The sequence below is a fragment of the Oryza brachyantha genome, chromosome 4 (assembly GCF_000231095.2).
Source record: "Oryza brachyantha chromosome 4, ObraRS2, whole genome shotgun sequence".
Lineage (NCBI taxonomy): Eukaryota > Viridiplantae > Streptophyta > Magnoliopsida > Poales > Poaceae > Oryza > Oryza brachyantha.
The window spans coordinates 15,667,833-15,686,832 of NC_023166.2; the positions used below are offsets into that span (position 1 = coordinate 15,667,833).

Here is a 19,000-nt window from a genome sequence, read left to right on the forward strand (position 1 = left end):
ACCAGCCATCAATCAGATCTGTCCCTGGATGCGTTTGTCGTCCGCTTGATCATAAATTAGCTCGGGTGATCGACTCAATGGAAGCTGCGTGAAGGCTTCATCTCCGTGTTTCGATTTATTTTAGCCCCAGTTTGCCTGTACGTGCTGGGTTTTTTTTTATGCTGATATCTTTGTTCCTTTCTTCCTTCCCGCCATTGTTTATAGCTTCTTTTGCTCCTGCGCTTGCCGCCTCCTGGTGTATAAAGTGTGTGCATTTGTGTGAGAGTTCGGTGTGTAGTTTAAGTGCTATCAAGAACCAACCTTGTCGTTCGATAAGTTGATAGAGATCCCAGGCGAGGCCGCAATCACCAAGAGTTGTTCAGGAGATGGCTTCCAGTGAGCTGGCGTCGGAAATGTACGCGCTCCCGTGCGGCGATGATGGCACGACGGCGCTGTCGACGCCGGTGGTCGTCTCGGTCCTCGCGTCGCTGCTGGAGCGTCACATCGCCCGGAACGAGAGGGAGCTGGCGGCCGGACACCGGGAGGCGGCGGCGGCGGAAGGCGAGGCGGCGAGGAGGGCGCGCGCCTTCGACAGCGGCACGGTGCTGGACATGAGCCTGCGCGCGTTCCTGGAGCGGTTCTCCCGCTACGCGCACGTCTCGCCGCAGGTGTACGTCGTGGCGTACGCGTACCTGGACCGGCTGCGCCGCGGCGGCGACGCCGGCGTGCGCGTGGTGTCCGCCAACGCCCAGCGGCTGCTCACCACGGCCATCCTCGTCGCCTCCAAGTTCGTCGAGGACCGGAACTACAAGAACTCGTACTTCGCCGCGGTGGGCGGGCTGAGCGCCGCGGAGCTGAGCTCCCTGGAGCTGGACTTCCTCTTCCTGATGCAGTTCAAGCTCAACGTGAGCGTCAGCGTTTTCCAGAGCTACAGCCGGCACCTGCAGAGGGAGGTGAGCTACGGCGGCGGGTACCAGGTGGAGAGGTGCCTCAGGAAGGCCCTCGTCTCCTCCGGCGAGGCGCGGGCGCAGCAGAGGCAAGCGGCGGCGGCGGCTGCCCAGTAAAATGTCAGCTCCAGAGCAGCCATTTCGCGCGTGTTTCGTCACTTGCCGGCCACAAGCGGCCGGCGAGCACAGCAGCCGCACGATTTGATCGCCGCCAGCTGCTTCTTGAGAGGCCAGAAGGATCAAGATGTAAATAGTCATGATTTGCTCATGTATTTAGGACAGGAGTAATGCATTGCAACTGTTTCTTCGTGTCGTCACGACAGATCAGCTTTGCTTTCCGGCAGCTAACCAAATCACCACCCAATCTTTAAAACGCTAACGAAATCGATAGAGACAAGGTAGCAAATATGACACTATCGATTAACACTCCAACGCAAAAGGAAACGATGAGACTTTACCTTGACTCATGGTCCATACCAATGCCAAACAGAGCGCAGGTTTCTCTCTCTCTCGCAACATGCTGGTGTCGGTGCGTGTTAACATCATTATCAATTAAATCTTCAGATAAGTAAAACCTATTAGTACTACTCGACACGGTACAGCTTGCAAGCTGAAGCAACTCGGTTGCCCTCACTGCAGCGTCGTACGGCGACCCATACGGTACGGGAAAGGACTCCGTGCAGGTGCATGATCAGATTTTTCTGACAACGCAGATACCCTGGTCCATGGCCGAGGACTGAGCTCCTTGTCACCATTCGAAGACAGCATCTTTTGGCACAAATTACTGCTCCACCTCAGTCCCAAAATATCATAGCCAAGTTAAAAAATATTTGTTATTTAGCATAAAATTTGGTTAAATTTCTAAAATTTTTATAAGTAATTTTATGTTATAATAAATTTATAAAACCTAATAAGTTTATGATATTGGTTGCGCTCTTTTTATTCATATTATTGCACATGTTTTTCGAATTATTGAATGGTTTATTTTTAGCAAAAATATTCTATATAAAAGTTGACTATCTCATATTTCTAAAACAGATTTCCATTGTTTATGTCATAAAATAACTATCACAAAAATTAGATAATATTTCATCTTCATATAACAAAAGAATATAGCCACTGTGACAGTGTCTTTTTAAGGAGAATCTATTTATATGATTTATCTTGTACTTAAACTAAGCATTAAGAAATTATCAATGGTCGGAATTTTAGAAATTTGACCAAATCTTTTCGTAAATGACAAATAGAATATAGGATCACCTGTAATATTATAAAGTTTTTATTTTTAGCAATATTACATCATATTTTGGTAAAGCATATGATAAATGTATTGAGATTTGAAAACAAAGGCTTAAAAAAAGGAGAGATTTGAAAACAAAGAGACCAAATATATAAAGGTTTTTAAAAATTAGAGTGCATTATAGTATTAATAATTTTGTATAGGTATACATGAGGTGGCTAAAAATATTTATTTTGGGACTACCTACCGACAAGAGCCATGACAAAACGATAGTTCGTGCTTAGAGAATGGGAAGGTATCAGGCCCTAATTCTGACGAGATGGCATTGTCCAGATACAGGAAACTACTCCTACGTAGCAGCAGCTCTGAGCTCTGGGCGACGGGCTGAGTTCCCGTCGAATTACGGTGGCGAGGGGGTACCGGGATGTCGACGACGGGTGGCAGCGCGGTCGACCCAACTCCAGAGGCACGCGCTAGCTGCGATCCCACCACGGCCCAATTTTTTGGTGGTACGTTCATGGGAATACAGTACTAGCCCAACTAATCGCGGCACGCCGGTGGAGATCACGTTTCGGCCCATATATCTTCGGCACGAGGGTGGGAATTCCGTTCTGGGCCGGTCGATCGATCAGCAGGTTGACAGTTTGACACGGGCTAAGCCTGGTCTTCTCGCAGTAGTTCAACTTATCGATTCCATTGACCCTTTCTCAGAGTGTGGGATTAATAGTTGTATTATCCATCTAGAAAGTTGATTTTTTTATAGAAATCTTGCAAATGTTGTATTCTCCAAATGGATAATAGGTCATACGTGTACACCAATGCAAACCCAAAGTTTTCTATAGCATGATAGCGGTTCCATATTCGTCAAATGTTTAGATCTCAACCCTGTCGAGAACACTCTAAAATTTATCCAATTACATTTTAAAGCAACTAATAATATGCACGCACTAATACTATGGCCCATAATATATTTGATAATGTATTATAAAATAATCTTCAAATGTAAAGTGCTCGATTATAAAATATAGTTTATCATGAGTAACTCACATGGTAGTACATGAACGACTATTTGCAAGAGTAACAACTAGACGTGGTAATGAAAAATATGATAATTACTCTATTTGCTAAAAAATGTCAATAGTTAACTCTACCATGTATGACTCAACTAATGCCCTAGCACCATATTTAACATGTCAACGATCATCACATAGTACCCACCAATGGCTCGGGCCTTTTCTTTTAAAAAAAATAAGTGATAGTTGTTGGTTACAAATTCGTAAACAAGCATTTTTTGTATTACAAAATTTAAATTTTTGCGGTTTGGCTTCATATTCTACATTGCATATAAATAATTTCATCATTACCTATCAGTTAAGAACATGTTTATACATGATATTTTTTGTACTTTTCTAGTAAGATCTATTTCTTTCTTTGGTTTGACCAAATTCCTATTGTTTCTCTTGATACTTGTGCAATATAAAGCTATCCAGGTGAGACGACGCACTCTGAAAGATATATCTTGATATATGGAGATAATCTGTACTTATAATTTATTTATATTCATCGAAAAACTTAGACGTATTGAAAATTATTTTTTCTTAAACTTAAAAAGGGAGGAAAATATCGTCCAAAAAAGATAACGGGATTGTAGTTATAAGCAATCTCTTGTCTAGATGTGTGTGTCGAGGTGACGATGATGGCGGGTTGGACAACGATGTTACGTAATGGTCGAACTTGGATAGGTGAGTGTACGCGATGCTGCTGCTGATGATGACGACACCGACTCCCTTGCCGACGACGCCGTGTGGCGTGACTGCGATGATGATCGGTGGAACTCGGTCGTCCCGTTATCATTAGCGGGAGCGACTCACGTCTACGCGTTACGCATTATTACTAATCGGCTCAACAGTAAACAATAGGTGTGCAAGAACTGTTGGAAGGAGTTTACGTCGGGGGTGTATTTTCTTGAGCACGACAAGTGCAACTTCAACGAGGATGAAGACGACGAGGAGACGGATCGATAGCTAAAATCGTGTCAACTTCACCAAAGGCTGAGTGTGAGGAGAATCTGGTACCAGCCGTCTGGTTAAAGGGAAGCGCTCGTGTCGCACGAAGTGCGTGAGAATTGATTCGTCACTGACACCGTTAGCTTGCACGTTTGGGGAAAATAGTAACTGGCCAATTGTATGGTGCTGCTCTCGTCCTCAAAGCTATCTTAGTGAGATGTCAGTCAGTCAGTACAAGTATCAACATGGGATCGATTAAAGTTTGATAGCATATTAAGCACACTTGTGCATCACTACCATATCAATAATTATGTCTTCTCATATATTAAAGTTTAAAGATATATAGTTGATTATTTTTTGTTTCATAAAATGACTTATTTTCTAAATTAATATGTTTATTAATATATTTTGATGTATGTGAATGATAAGGTTCAAAGACTTTTGCTTCATTTCTAGATAAGAGGTGTAATCTTGATTTTTTTTATTAAAATTTATTCTGTATACTACTACGATATAAATATGCTTTACATTGTATTTAGTTATAATTATTGATCATAAATCTCATCCATATTAGTATTTTAATGTCATATTGTCATTGGTTATGGGAGAAGACTCTCCTCAACTATCCAAAGTGAAACCAACTAGAAATGCTAAAATATTCTTCTAGTGTATCATCTGATTAATCTTGTCTTTATAAAATAGGGGTACATGTTTTTATAGACTGGTAATCCCTTGTGTAGTTACAAGAATGCCCTTGAGTGGTTACACAAAAGGTAGAGTGATATTTTGGTAATCTATACGGTATCTCGGGACCAACTTGTGAGCTGTCACCAGCCCTTAAACGTTGGTCCCCAGGTATCTTGAGGAAATATCCCGTGACGTCGTAATGAACACTTCATCTCGTTCTTTCTCGAGTTGTATTCCATGTGTTCCGCTTCGTTTTGTGTAAAGTGCCTAGATAGTAAACATGTTGCACAATACCTACGAGGGACACACGTATATATTACAACATGCTAATGGTGCATGTTCACCCAACTCATGGTGCACATACATCACAATTCGTAACTAGCAAGTCGAGTACTCCAATATGCTATAAGCCGAATGTTCCAATATGCTATGAGTCGAACACTACAATATGTTAAGAGTCGAATACTCTAATAGGCATATCGAGCGCTTGGGTCGAATAAGGGTAAGGTGACCCCTGTACCAACAGTTACTATGGGATCTGCAGACTCGGGAGCGATTCAAGCAATTCATTACTGCACATTAGACTCGTTTTTTTTTTATTTTACTTATATTTATGAGTCAAAATTTAATTTAATTTTAATTTTAAAGTTGATTTTGGGTTCTTATCGTACTTTATTTTTTAACATTTACTTTTAGATCGCTAAGAACATATATATAAAAGTTCTATTCACAAATTATTTTTTGTTTACAAATATGTTGTTTGATTTTTTCTAAAAAAAGCAAAATAAGACCCATGGGTCAAAGCACGTGTGTTAGTGAATGATCCCATGATGATGTCACGGCCGCATGCAATAGTGAATCCATATACAAGCCATGGGTAAGCAAATTAGGGTTTATGTTTTTATGGAGATCACCGAAACCGCCTCATGTAGCACGATTATTGCAGTTTTTAACGGTTTTACGTAATGATGATTGTGCTTTTCGTAGCGGTAGCCACCGCAGTTTTGCAAACCCTACAACTTTTTGGAAACATCCTTACAAACCTTAAATTTTTATGTATAAATTTAAAAGTATTAGATAAATTATAGCACTTAACTACAAAATAGTAATAATTGATCTAATAGGTTAAACCTCTGGCTCCATCATTGGCCACAGGGGTGGAGTGGCCTTGTGATCTCCACGATGTATTCCATCCGGCAAATTAAATTTCACATGGATAGGGACATATAGTTGGGCCTCCATGCGACTAAGTCGATGTTTTTTTGGTTGATGAAAGATGAACGATAAAATATTATCTGAATTTTTCTAGTATCTTACTCTATTTTATATGGGACATTTGCACATTTGATCCTACTTTGAAGGCTAACTATGGATCTGGCCCTCTTTTTTTAACTGTAAATTTGAATCTCTTTTTCAAAAGTGAAGCAGCCGTCTGTGCCATTAGGATTTAGGGTAAATGAAATAAAAAATTAAATTTTAATTCTGAATGGACTATTCTGCCCCTCAGTTATATCTTCCATCCCTTGTCTCCAAACTCACTGTCTCAACGATAGATCTGGAGCCGGTCGAGGTGGGCTGTGGGAGGAGGCGGCGTCGGTCTGTGGCTTGAGCAGGCGGCGCCGTCCGGCTGTGGGGGAGGAGCCGGCGGCGTCGGGCTATCGGGCGTTGGGCCGTGGGGGAGGCGGCGGCCAGCTGTGGGGGAGGAGGTGGCGGCGTCCACGTCGAGCAGTGGGGGAAGAGCACTGCTGAGGAGGGGTTGGAGGGAGGGCGGTGCCGGCGGGGTGGAGGGAGTAGGCGGCGCCGGCAGGGCCGCCCTCGCCGGCATCCTGGAGCGCGTCGCGATGCGCAACGACGCGGCTGCGGTCATGGCTGCGCCCGCGGAGTTGGCCGCCGCGTCGGCGTTCCGGGCGACGACCAAGCCCGACATCTCGATTCGCGCGTACGCTGCTGCTGCTTCCCCGGCTGTGACTCCTGTTGCTGCTGCTTCCCCGGCTGTGACTCCTGCTGCTGCGGCAGGAACTACTGCGACGCCATGCCTCTGATGCTGCTGTCGCTTCGGCGAGCCGCCGCCCTATCGCGAACAAACGAGGCGTACAAATGGGGCATATGGTCTCATGATCAACTAACAGAACGATTTTGACCAACTAATATGTAGTTGCAGTTACACACAACAAGATTATCTCCTTTATTAGTTCTTGGAATATCTAATGGGAAACATGCAACTTAACTCAGTTTGAACTTTATTGTCAAAAAAAGAGAATAATTTCAGTTCAAATTTATCAAAATTAATTTTATATATGTCAAACTAACCTCAAATCTATCAAATAAATACCAAATTTCGAATTTTGTTAATTTAAGTTCAAATTATTGAGATCTGAAATTATATACATCAAATTAACCTCAAATCTATCAAATAAATACCAAATTTCGAAACATATTAAAATTATATATATCAAACTAATCTCAAATCTATCAAATAAATACCAAATTTCGAATTTTGTTAATTTAAGTTCAAATTTTCGGATTTAAAATTATATATATCAAATTAACCTCAAATCTATCAAATAAAAATCAAATTTCGAAGCATATTAAAATTATATATATCAAACTAATCTCAAATCTGTCAAATAAATAACAAATTTTGAATTACATTAATTTAAGTTCAAATTTATCGAATTTGAAATTATATATATCAAACTAACATCAAACCTACCAAATATATTTCAATCTTTCTTCCAATGTTTCTAAATAAATATTTACGTATATTTTCTAAAAGTTAACATATAATAGGGTCAAAAGAGTAAGGGCAAATCGGTCAAATCATTCACCATTTAACACCGTTAAATGCACTTCATAGAGCAGCAGTGTCACTCTGCTGCTTCATTTTTAAAAAAGAGGTTAAATCTACAAAGCTGAAAAAGAAGGGTCAAATCCGTAGATCGACTTCAAAGTAGCGTCAGATATGCAATTGCCTTATTTTATACTATAAGACGTTTTGAATATGACTAGATTCATATATTGATCAGTGTATATTGTTTGTAAATATGTATAGATTTATTAGGATAATATGAATCTAACGATGCTAGAAAGCATTCTATTTAGACATGGAGTTAGTTTTTAATAGTTTAAATGAAATTAACTGTTATATCATAAAATTAAGAATCTACTTTATGAAGTTAAGATGGTAAACTTCTATGTATATTTTTTTTTAAAATGTATCATTTAACTGATCAGGGAGTGTCCTTACAAAAATCTAGAAGTAACCTGACTCAAAAGAACACAGCTTAAGTAGATAGATCGTTAGCTAAGCAATCAAACAAGGAATACCGTATTCTTCACGTCAAATGAGAGGAGAGAATTCGGATAGGGCGGTTTGGGTGTAAGCGGGCTGACCTTTTAATAAAATTGTCTTATAAATGGGTTCGCGGGTTGATCCAGCTATACCATACTCAGTCCGCCAATTTTTAAGGATCAAACAATTCATGTTATCATGTCCTCATGCGTTAATTGTTGACTTCCAAAACCATCAATGCGTCGAGTATGTACGTATGTATAGGTATTGAAGATAAATATAGAACATTACAACAGGGCAAGATAATACAATTACTCTACGTAAAAATACGATCTTAAAAAAAATCCGGTAGAATACTCCTGTTTGGTTGCTCCGTACAACACCGGCAAGGGATGGGAATGGACTGTAGTGGAATATGAAGGGTTGGTTGTTAATTCTATTTATATAGCAGTAAAAAATTTTAATGGGCTTTTGAACGAGTGGTTGGTGGCCTATGTGTCGTGTAAGTACGGAGCAAATATCCATCATGGATCGCTAATTAATTTTGAGTCTTTTTTTTTCCTTTTGTTTTCGAATACTCGAGCGATACCGTATCGGTGGAGGTAGACAAATTAACTGCCGTATCGGTGCATCATTGTTCCAACTAAATGCCAAAGAGCATTTTTCTCATTCTTAAGAAGATATCACGAGGTATCACTGTTTTCTATGTAATATTTGGTAGCTTGATAACAAGAGATACTAAATTTTATATAGAAAATAATGATACTTCATGGTATCTTATCTAGAATGGGAAAAATGCTCTCTCTAAAAAAAATGTCCCATTCCTGTCCTACCTTGGTTGCGTCCTACCTTGGTTGCAAATACATGGAATACTTACGTTGTGTTTAGTTCCCAAAAAATTTTGGGAGACAAGTCACATCGACGCTTACGTTCACATTTAAAGTATTAAACGTAGTTTAATTATAAAATAAATTTCAGATTCCGTCTGAAAACCACGAGATGAATTTTTTTAGTCTAATTAATTCTGCATTAGCATATGTTGGTTCTTGTAGCACTTATGACTAATCATGTACTAATTAGGCTCAAAAGATTTGTCTCACGATTTCTCCCATAACTGCGTAATTAGTTTTAATGTTTATGTATATTTAATGCTTCATTTATATGTCAAAAAATTTGATGCGATGTTTTTGGAAAAGATTTTAGAAACTAAATAGGTCTTATATCGATATTGTCAAATTCACTTTGGATTTATTTCTATCTATTTGACTACTATTTGATGTGTGACAACTGACAAGTAAATAAGCGCACGTGCACTTCCGATGAAGAAGGAAAACAAACTCCTACGTATTGTCAGAGACCATCCATGCATTGGAGTCATTGGACGAACATGATTGGTGGGCCGGGCCCTTGACTTTGAGATTCAAAGATAGGAAGTTTCTTCTCACTTACAAACGTTGCCACTTGTCACAAGCTAAACCGGTCAATGCACCGCGAAACACGCCTGTGAGAGCTATATGTGTCTAAGGACGTGCAGCTATGGCGACGTTTGTAAATTTAGATGCTTGCTTTGGACCACAAGGAGAGCTCGCGTAATGCTGCGATCGTGATAGCGGAGGTGCGCGCTTGGAGGCGCCTCCATCTCCTTCGATACCGCCGCTCGGCGAACCAAAGCACGCGTGCATGTGTGAATCTCCACCGTCTTTGGTACTTAGTCCGTTATTATCATCTATATGCCTCGCACCAAAAATTGATTTGATTTTTCGTCGAGACATGTTGACATTGTCATTTCCATACGCCGGTTGCATCTTCTGGAGCATCATGGCAAGATGCAGCCATCGCCGTCGCCACCTCGGGCATCGGCGCCGCCGGCGCCGAAGGCGTCAGTGTACAAGCACTTCTGCAGAGTCTGCAATAAGGGCTTCAAATGCGGAAGCGCGCTTGGCGGCCACATGAGGGCTCATGGTGTCGGCGACGGCGACGGGTTAGGTGTTGATGATGACGGCGACGACGACGACTCCCTCGGCGATGATCGGTGGAACTCGGGTGTCCCGTCATCATCAGCAGGAGCGACTCACGTCTACGCGTTGCGCACCAAACCTAACCGGCTCACCAGGAGCCGCCAGGTGTGCAAGAACTGCGGGAAGGAGTTCACGTCGTGGGAGCATTTTCTTGAGCACGGAAAGTGCAACTCCGGCGAGGATGAGGACGATGAGGAGCCAGATCGATCGTTGCAATCGTGGTCACCAGAGGCCAAGGGTGAGGAGAATCCGGGACCATCCACTGGCTGGTCAAAAGGGAAGCGATCGCGTCGTGCCAAGAGCGTGGGAATTGATTCGTCACCACCCGCCTCAGCTTGCATGGCCGGGGAGGAAGAGGATCTAGCCAATTGCTTAGTACTACTCTCGTCGTCAAAGCTACCTCAGCCAGGCATCAGTCAGGCCCAACCAGAACCAGAGTCGTCTGTTTCAGGGAGTAAGGAATACAATACGCCAATGTCGTGCATGGAACCGGCGTTCAATACAGTGATGATGTTGTTGCCGTCACCGACGTCAGTACAATACGTCTCGCCCACCGCTCGTGGCATGTTCGAGTGCAAGGCATGTAAAAAGGTTTTTTCATCGCACCAAGCTCTCGGAGGCCACCGTGCTAGCCACAAGAAAGTGAAGGGCTGCTTCGCTGCCAGGCTAGACAGCAACATTACTGAACCACCACAGCACTCGGGGGTGGCTCATGCCAATACGAATGCAACTTTTGATGCCAGTAACACGGACGGAGATGCAAACGCCGGCACGAGCGAGGCCGCGGCAGAACTGTCGATGGCCATCGTGCCGATGGAACCACCGGTCGCGGCGCTGGCCGCTGCACCGTTGAAGAAGAAGGGCAAGATGCATGAGTGCTCCGTCTGCCACCGCCTGTTCACCTCCGGGCAGGCACTTGGAGGCCACAAACGGTGCCACTGGCTCACCTCGAACTCAGCAGACCATGCCAGCTCAATCGCCAACCTCCCTCCTCTACCACCGGCCGACGACCTGATCGGCGCATCCTGCCACCCGCTCCATTTCCGGCCAATGATGAACGCGCCGGAGCCCGCTCTCAACCTCGGCATCGCGGCGAACCCTTCACCGCTGGCATCGAGATCCAAGGTCGGCGGCAGCTCCTTACATCCCGACGCGACACCACCAGTCGCGTCGCCGACGACGGTACCCCATCGGGACAAGGCTACCGCCATAACTGGCAGCCAGAACGCCAAAGACGCGGTGGGGTTAAGCGTCGTGGCAGAGGACGAGGCGGACAGTACCACCGTGAAGAGAGCGAGGCTCCGCGATCTCAAGGACGTGAGCATGGCTGGGGAGACTACGCCGTGGCTGCAGGTCGGCATTGGATCCTCGTCCCGCGGAAGTGGTGACGATAATGACAGGCAGTGAGCTGCGTATTACTCAGTACATATATCTTAATGCGTTTGCAACTGCTTTGCCATCTGACATTTTGGGATTTTGTTTTTTGCACTTTAGATTTGTATAGTTTTTTTTTTCTTTTTGGGAGAAGTATATATTTTTCACACGAGGAGGTGTTGGAGGTGATTGTATTTGTAAAAAAAATAATTTATAAATAAAACTTTTATATATGTATTCATGTCTATCTAAAAGTCAAGGTAGATTACTACTAACTTTGTCCCTAAATGTTTGATACCGTTGACTTTTTTATACGCATTTGACTATTCGTTTTATTAAAAAAATTTATCAAATATATAAAGTTATATATATGCATAAAGATATATTAACAATACACGAAATGATATAAAAATAATTCATAATTAAGTTTGAATTAGATGAACGGTCAAACATATATAAAAAAGTCAACAGTGTTAAACATTTAGGGATGGAGGGAATACTATACATGCAACCATAGATCAATCAAAGGAGTGATCGTTGATATGCACTGCAACGATTGATAAATCTAAGTCGTACAATGGGGTCGTATGCATAACAATTTTGAAAAAATAAACTACAATGAAAAATCACAAAATATACTCTAAATTTACACTTGAAAATTTAAATTTTATTTTATAAGCATAACTATAAACGAAAAAATAAGACTGACGCTAATATATTCGCTCCATCTCATAACTCATAAGAGCATTGACTTTTGGCATTACGTATAACGACTCGTTCCATTAAAAATATTTGTTATGGCTTATTAATAGAAATACAAAAAACTATATGTATGCTTAGGATTTCTTTAATAACAAAATTAACATCATTTTTAGAAGAGAGTATAATTATGAAAACTACTCCATCTGATAAAAATATTTGTCGTTAGGACAAATAATCAAACTTCTAAAATTCTGACAATCAAATATATGTTACAGTAAATTTACAAAATCTAAGAAATTAATGATATAATGATAATACTTTTTATAGAGAAATTTTATAAGTTTGATCAAATCTTGTACTAAACGATAAATGTTTTTGACCAGATGTATTATAAGTAATGGTTCAAGTTATTTAGTTCAATCAGGACAATAAAGTAAATTTCAAATTTTTAAATAAGGTGAGTGGTCAAATACAAAAATTATCATAGTTGGAGTACAACAGAGCTTCAGTAATGAAATATTTCAAACTATTTAGTATAAAACATGACAATAAATAAATATTAATTTTTCTTAACTAAAATGAGTGGTCAACGGGGCTGGATTGGTCGCGGGTGGACACGCAGCTCGGAGGCGAAGCCGAGGCAGCAGTGCTAGAGCAGGTACAATAGCAGATTATAAGCTAGCTATAAACATATTTTAAAGAGATAAGAGGTGAGCTACTAATTTGTGCGGACGCAGCGGCGGCGCCCATACGGGCAGCGAGGAGAGGCGAGATCCCGACGAGCAATGAGCGGTTGCAGGGCTCCATATTTAAGTTTGAAAATTTAAATTGCATCAAATTTCTTCGGAAAAATGAGATATGGCTTTTGTAAAAAAATTCCGTTGCCGGGACTCGAACCCGGGTCTCTCGGGTGAGAGCCGAGTATCCTAACCAGCTAGACTACAACGGATTCCTGTTTCATGATGAAAATACACATTATATTTCGAGTTAAGGAGCCCGTGCGACAGCGCTGCAGAGAGATGCACCACACCAGAACTCGGTATCCACTTAATTCACTTCTTTGCTTCACGTAGCGAACAGCAGCTAGCTGCCTGCTCGTAAAAGCTTGATGGCGTACGTACACGGTTCTCGTCAGCGCATTGGGCTGGAGGAGCCGGCGGCCCGGCGCTCGGCGCGTACGTGCACCCGCGAGATCATCAGACGACGACGCAAGATACGGGGCGCCGCTTGACGCGATCGCTCCACCTCGTCTCCAATTCGAGGCGAGGCGAGCCAGGCACAGGCACAGCGACGCGAGGCACGCGACGCTGACTTCTTCCGTTATCCTTTCTGACCCAATCCCGTCCTCTCCTCGCCTGATGCTGATCATCAGTGATGGAGGACGAGCTCCCGACCTCCCCGTCCATCCAAGGTTTTGCTGAGGCCCTATTTAGTTTTTAAAAATTTTTCTCCCAAAACATTACATCGAAACGCAGCCTGAATCCAAGGAGTGGCCATTACTGCAGCGGCGCGCCGGTGTAGCTCTCGTCGTCGTCGTTGCCCCGCGGTTTCGGTTCATTTGCTCCGATCGCTGCACGCACGCTCTTTCCGAGAAAGCCCGAGAGGACGTGTGTGGACGTGTCGCATCCGCGCGCGTCTTGTTCCTGGTAAAAGTCCGTTCCTAGCTCAACAGTCCTGCTGCACGGAAAGCCTTGGTCCTTTGGATCCTCGACGCGACTGCAAGTTTACAGGGTGTGCCAGTAGTGACAACGACCGGAGCACTGGACAGAATCGCAGCGCATATGATTTGTACTCGTCCGTAAGATTTTGTTCGTTCTCCCCTGAAATAAAAAGTAAGAAGATGATACTAAAATACTTGGTCACTTGGTAGTTTGCCGTACAGAAAGTAACTAATACTTCTACGTAAATATTAATTGGCACATAACAAGTGTAGTATTCTAGTTTAAAATGTTACATATAATGCTGTATTTATTATGAGATGGACGGTAAAAAATGTTACCTCTCGGTCACACATACTACACTGCTATACGGGAGAATACTACCTGTTACTTCAACTTTTTTTTTTTTGCAAAGTTACTACTCCGTATTACGTTTCATTTTACATAGCTTTTTTACTATCATTGAAAAATATCTCAAGATACAAAAATTTAAATTTTTAGTATCTTGAGAAGTCAAAATACAATGTACCTTATCCTTAATGTATCATACTTTTCGCATTAAAAAGATAGTACCTTGAGATATTTTTTGAGATATTTTTTAAAAGATGATAAAAAAGCTCCATTTTACAGGAGGATACAATTGTGCTTCAACTGCAGGCCCAAGGAAATGAAAATGAGAACACCACCACATGTTTTGTAAGTATTCAGAGCTATAATCACTTCGATATCATATCGGGATGATGATTCCAATGAATACTCCCAAAGGTTGGAGATAGGCATCCAGAGCAGAACAAGGACAGGGACAGCAGCAGGGACAGCAGCAAGATGACAGAAAAAAGAAGGTGATTGATAGGGGAAAAAAACTACACGCTCCCGAAGAGAACGAGAAGAAGCAGGGAAACCAACACGCTGCTGGACTTGGCCTATGATCTCATCGCCTGCCACGCTGCCTCGTATTCAGAAGGGAAGCCAGCCGATCCCCCTTGACTTGTACCGTACCTGTACTAGCACAGTACTAGCCGAACCAGAGTTTTTTTTATTTTTTTTATAAAAAACAAATAGCATATTTATAAATAAAAAATAGTTTGTAAATAAAAATTTTACATATGTATTGTAGGCGATCTAAAAACAAATACTGAAAAATAAACTATGATTAAAAAACTCAAATTCAACTCCAAATTTAAAGTCCAAAATTTAATTTTTGGCATATAAGCATATCTGCATAGGTAGAAGCTAAAAAAGCTACTAATAAGTGAAATGGAAATATCTGCCGAATTAATACTCCACAGTACACACCAAGTTTCCAATACGGCACCGAACTATAATAAACCATATAAAATTTGTCAAAAAATAAATAATTTGAACTGGGTGAGGTTGACGGCAATCGTTTGGAAACCCTGCTTCACCGACGCACATGTTAGATGCCATGCATTGGCAGCACCAGCACAGTAGCACACAACTCGCATGACAGCACTAGGGAGTAAGAGTAAACGAAATGCTTGATCAGCAATGCTGCTGGATACTTGGTTGACACTACTCGATAATAGCAGTACTAACTAAGATCCTGAGTGGGCTAGCTAGCTAGCTAGCTTATTAGCTGGTAGGTGTTTAGTCGGGGGTGAATGGCCATCATGTACATAAATCTGCCCGCACCTAATGCGTACCCGTCATTAACCAGAGGGATCCCTAAAGCGGTTAGTTGGAAAGGCTCGCTCGCAGATGCTTTGCTTGCTTGCCTGCCATTCCAGTGCTTAGGCCCTCACGAGCATGGCGCATGCGCCCTGGTGGTCAAAACCGGCAGGAAGATAATGTGAAGGGGAGGTCACGAGTAATTCCAGGGGAGGTTCGCAGCAAGGTGAGGTTGCATTTGGATGGGCATGAATTGTGACTTGTGAGTGATCAGCTGATGCCTGATGGAGATATGCATGCATGCCGGCCGTTCAGGCTTTGTGGGTAAGCAACTAACGTGCTGCTAATGAGGGATTAAAACTTTGCCTAGACCGTATCGAGATCTTTTGTTCCCACGATATGACCCAGATCTTTTTTTTTTTTAATGAGAAAGGTGTAGAAACAGTGGTGCATTGCAAGTTACTCGTGGTTTTAGATCCCCCACGGTCCAAGCCACTCTCTGCACACACTTTGTTCTCCCTGGTCTACCCATCTTCCCAACCTTCTTGGCGCATACTCCTTGTTCCCATCCTACTCTGAACCCCCCTGTGCAAACATATCTCACCCAACTTTACTGAACGCCTGCACTACACCAAGGTGGACTTGTCAACCCTGGGATGATAAGGATAAAAAAAAATAGTGGTTTAACAAGGCAAACCTATATTAAACAGATCCATAAAAAGGGCAATTTGACAACCGGGCATCTCCCAGTACAGTAATTTTGCAGAGGTCTTGCATCAATATTGCATTGAGAGTAGGGAACATGCCTCAGTGCCTCACATAGAAAGCTTTATGGTATACACGCAAAAGCCATTTCTGTATGGTAGCAAATGATTTTTTTTAATTAGGACTAATTTTGATCACCAAAACACCACTACTAAAAACTAGTCACATTGGACCACATGATGATACATGGCAACACATTAGACTCGTTTCATCGAAAAGAACAATAGACGCATTCCATTTCAACAATTAACTAAGAGCATCTTCGGAATAACAATTAGCTAAATATGATGAAAATACAATCACTCAAGAGTCAAGAATACAACGAGTCTACCACCAAAAAATATTTTTTGGAGGAAAAATAATAAACGAGAGGAAGATGGCAGTTCCGCTCTATTCTAACTTCCCCACGGAAGCAGCGGTCTCATCTCTCTCCGTTTCCTCTGAAAGCTCGTATTTTTAGCTCCCCTGAGCTCTGTGCCTCATCAAGCTCTCCAAGCTCTCGCCATGGCCAAGAACACATGCAAGCTCTGCTCCCGCCGCTTCGGCAGCCCGCGCGCCCTCGCCGGCCACATGCGCTCCCACTCAGTTGCAGCCACGAGGTCGCAGATCTCCTCGACGTCCTCCGCGTCCACCTCCATCGCGGTCGGCGACGACGAGGGCGGCGGCGGCGATGCCAAGAAGCAGAAGCCCACCGTCCAGGGGTACGTGCTGCGGGAGAAGCCCAAGAGAAGGGTCCGCCTCGCCGAGTCCGACTTCTCGGATCGCGAGAGCGAGACGGACTACTACTCCTCGCCTCCTGGCAAGCGCGCGAACATCGGATCGGGCGATGGCGAGCAGGTGAGCTCGGTGTCCGACGCCGCCACGTCGGAGGAGGACGTCGCGCTGTCCCTCATGATGCTCTCCCGCGACTCCTGGCCAGGCCCGCCGCCGTCCTACCGCTCCCACGGTGCCGGCTACGACGACGGGAGCGATCGTGGTGATGCACCCCCGGCGGACGCGGCCGCGCAGAAGCGGACGCGGTTCCAGTGCCCGGCGTGCAAGAAGGTGTTCCGATCGTACCAGGCCCTCGGCGGGCATCGCGCGAGCCACATGCGCGGCGGCAGGGGCGGCTGCTGCGCTCCTCCGCCTAACCCTCCTCCTTCTCCCGCGACGCCTCTCCAGCCATTGCCGGAGTGCGACGGCGGCGAGGAGGAAGATGCGAAGCCGCAGCCTCACGAGTGTCCCCACTGCTTCCGCGTGTTCGCGTCCGGGCAAGCTCTGGGCGGCCACAAGCGGTCACAACTCTGCTCAGCCGCGGCGGCGGCGGCCGCCGCGGCATCGGGCGCTGATCTTCCTGCCACAATTAAAAGCAACAGTTTCATTGATCTGAACCTCCCGGCGCCGTTCGACGACGTGGAGCTCTCCGCCGTTTCAGATCCTTTCCTCTCCTCGAAGCCAGGTTCTTGAAAGCAAGCATAGCATCAGAGAGCGATGCTGTGCGCTCTCTCCGTTCGGTTGATTCAACGAAGATGGTTCGAGCTATGGATTCAAGAGAAAGACCTGCTGCTTAACCAAGCAGCCGAAAAGGTAAAGCAAATATCATAAAAGGAGACATCTTTGCTTTGGTAGTTTTTTTGCTCAGTTGTTTCGTTCATTCAGCTACAAAAATTGCTTGATGCTGTCCTCCATTCTGTTCTGTCTTTTTGTTTGTTTCAAGCTACCGAACAGTGTACATTGGGGCAACTAGCAGAGCTAGCTCTTGATCATAATCTAGCATGAAATTATTCCCAAAAAAAGCACAGGAGAAAGATTATAGCTGAACTGTTGCTTTCTGTTGCAGTCTCCAGCTGTTCTTGCTCCAACTGTCCATAGTACGGGACTTGGCCAAACAATTGGCAAGATTGTAAGCGGTAGAGTAGAAAAGAAAAGCAACAAAATGACAGTACCAATGCAGGATCAGCCTAGGCCCTAGTGTTCATGGTTACATCCACATGCAGGTGCAGCACACAGGCATTCTGCTCCTGCTTTTCTCTCCTCCTGCTTCCTCTTCACTGCTGCTGCCACTACACTTCACTACCCACCACCACCATCTGCCTGCCTGCCTGCTGCTGCCGTCCGGCCGTCCCCTTCTCTTCTCATGCTGGGAAGCAAGCAAAAAAAAAAAGAAGGCTCGTACTTCGCCTGGGCCATTTTGTCCGTCTCTGGCTGGCTCTGCTGCTCCATTCATTCCTCTCACTGTCAGGTGGGTCCCACATGTGCGTCACAAACGTATTCGCTGGATCCTAACAAACCGTCCGTCAAGGCAACTAATGGAACAGAATTTATGTTCTTAAAGTATATAAGCGTGTAACGCTACAAAAAAATTGCAATTAGAAATTCCGTAGAGAATTATTTGGATCTCGATGGACAGTTTGTGTGGCTTCAGCAGCAAAACTGAGCTCGATTTTGCAGGAGCTGCTCTCCACGTTTGGAGGGGCGGGTAGTTATAAGCATGGCCCACAGCTCGTGTCCACGTGGGACCCTTTTTCCTCCTCTAACTGGGCCCACCAGGATTGCATCGGCGTGTCAGTGGCCACTGACTTCTCGGGTGTGGGCGTTACTGACTCAGGGTGGGATTAGCACGACGATTAGCGCAGTTAATCAGGGGGTTAACCCGCGGTTAACGGACATGCTGTGAAGACGGCCGGGCAATCGTACTTCTCTAGCCTGTTTTGGGGGCGCGCA

The 19,000-nt window shown here is 43.9% G+C and overlaps 4 protein-coding genes and 1 non-coding gene across 5 annotated transcripts; 4 read left to right on the top strand and 1 right to left on the bottom strand.

The window, feature by feature from the left end:
- LOC102713818 (cyclin-P2-1) lies at window positions 1-1,301 on the top strand. The gene has a single exon (XM_006652553.3). It carries the CDS (start codon window positions 366-368, stop codon window positions 1,041-1,043), a length of 678 nt encoding a protein of 225 aa, XP_006652616.2. The 5' UTR covers window positions 1-365; the 3' UTR covers window positions 1,044-1,301.
- Window positions 1,302-5,732: 4,431 nt separating this feature from the next.
- Window positions 5,733-6,901, top strand: LOC121054203 (PE-PGRS family protein PE_PGRS17-like). The gene is made up of 3 exons (XM_040523232.1): window positions 5,733-5,736; window positions 6,280-6,311; window positions 6,413-6,901. The coding sequence occupies exons 1-3, from the start codon at window positions 5,733-5,735 to the stop codon at window positions 6,899-6,901; spliced, it is 525 nt and encodes a 174-aa protein (XP_040379166.1).
- A 2,809-nt stretch (window positions 6,902-9,710) lies between these two features.
- Window positions 9,711-11,726, top strand: LOC102714091. Its single transcript, XM_015836049.2, has 2 exons — window positions 9,711-9,855; window positions 9,966-11,726. Exons 1-2 carry the CDS (start codon window positions 9,832-9,834, stop codon window positions 11,574-11,576), a joined length of 1,635 nt encoding a protein of 544 aa, XP_015691535.2. The 5' UTR covers window positions 9,711-9,831; the 3' UTR covers window positions 11,577-11,726.
- Window positions 11,727-13,121: 1,395 nt separating this feature from the next.
- On the bottom strand, window positions 13,122-13,194 carry TRNAE-CUC. The gene has a single exon. It is a non-coding gene; the product is annotated as a tRNA-Glu (tRNA).
- Window positions 13,195-16,710: 3,516 nt separating this feature from the next.
- LOC102714368 (zinc finger protein ZAT1-like) lies at window positions 16,711-18,091 on the top strand. The gene has a single exon (XM_006652555.3). The coding sequence runs from the start codon at window positions 16,802-16,804 to the stop codon at window positions 17,741-17,743; it is 942 nt and encodes a 313-aa protein (XP_006652618.1). The 5' UTR covers window positions 16,711-16,801; the 3' UTR covers window positions 17,744-18,091.
- The last annotated feature ends 909 nt before the right edge of the window (window positions 18,092-19,000 follow it).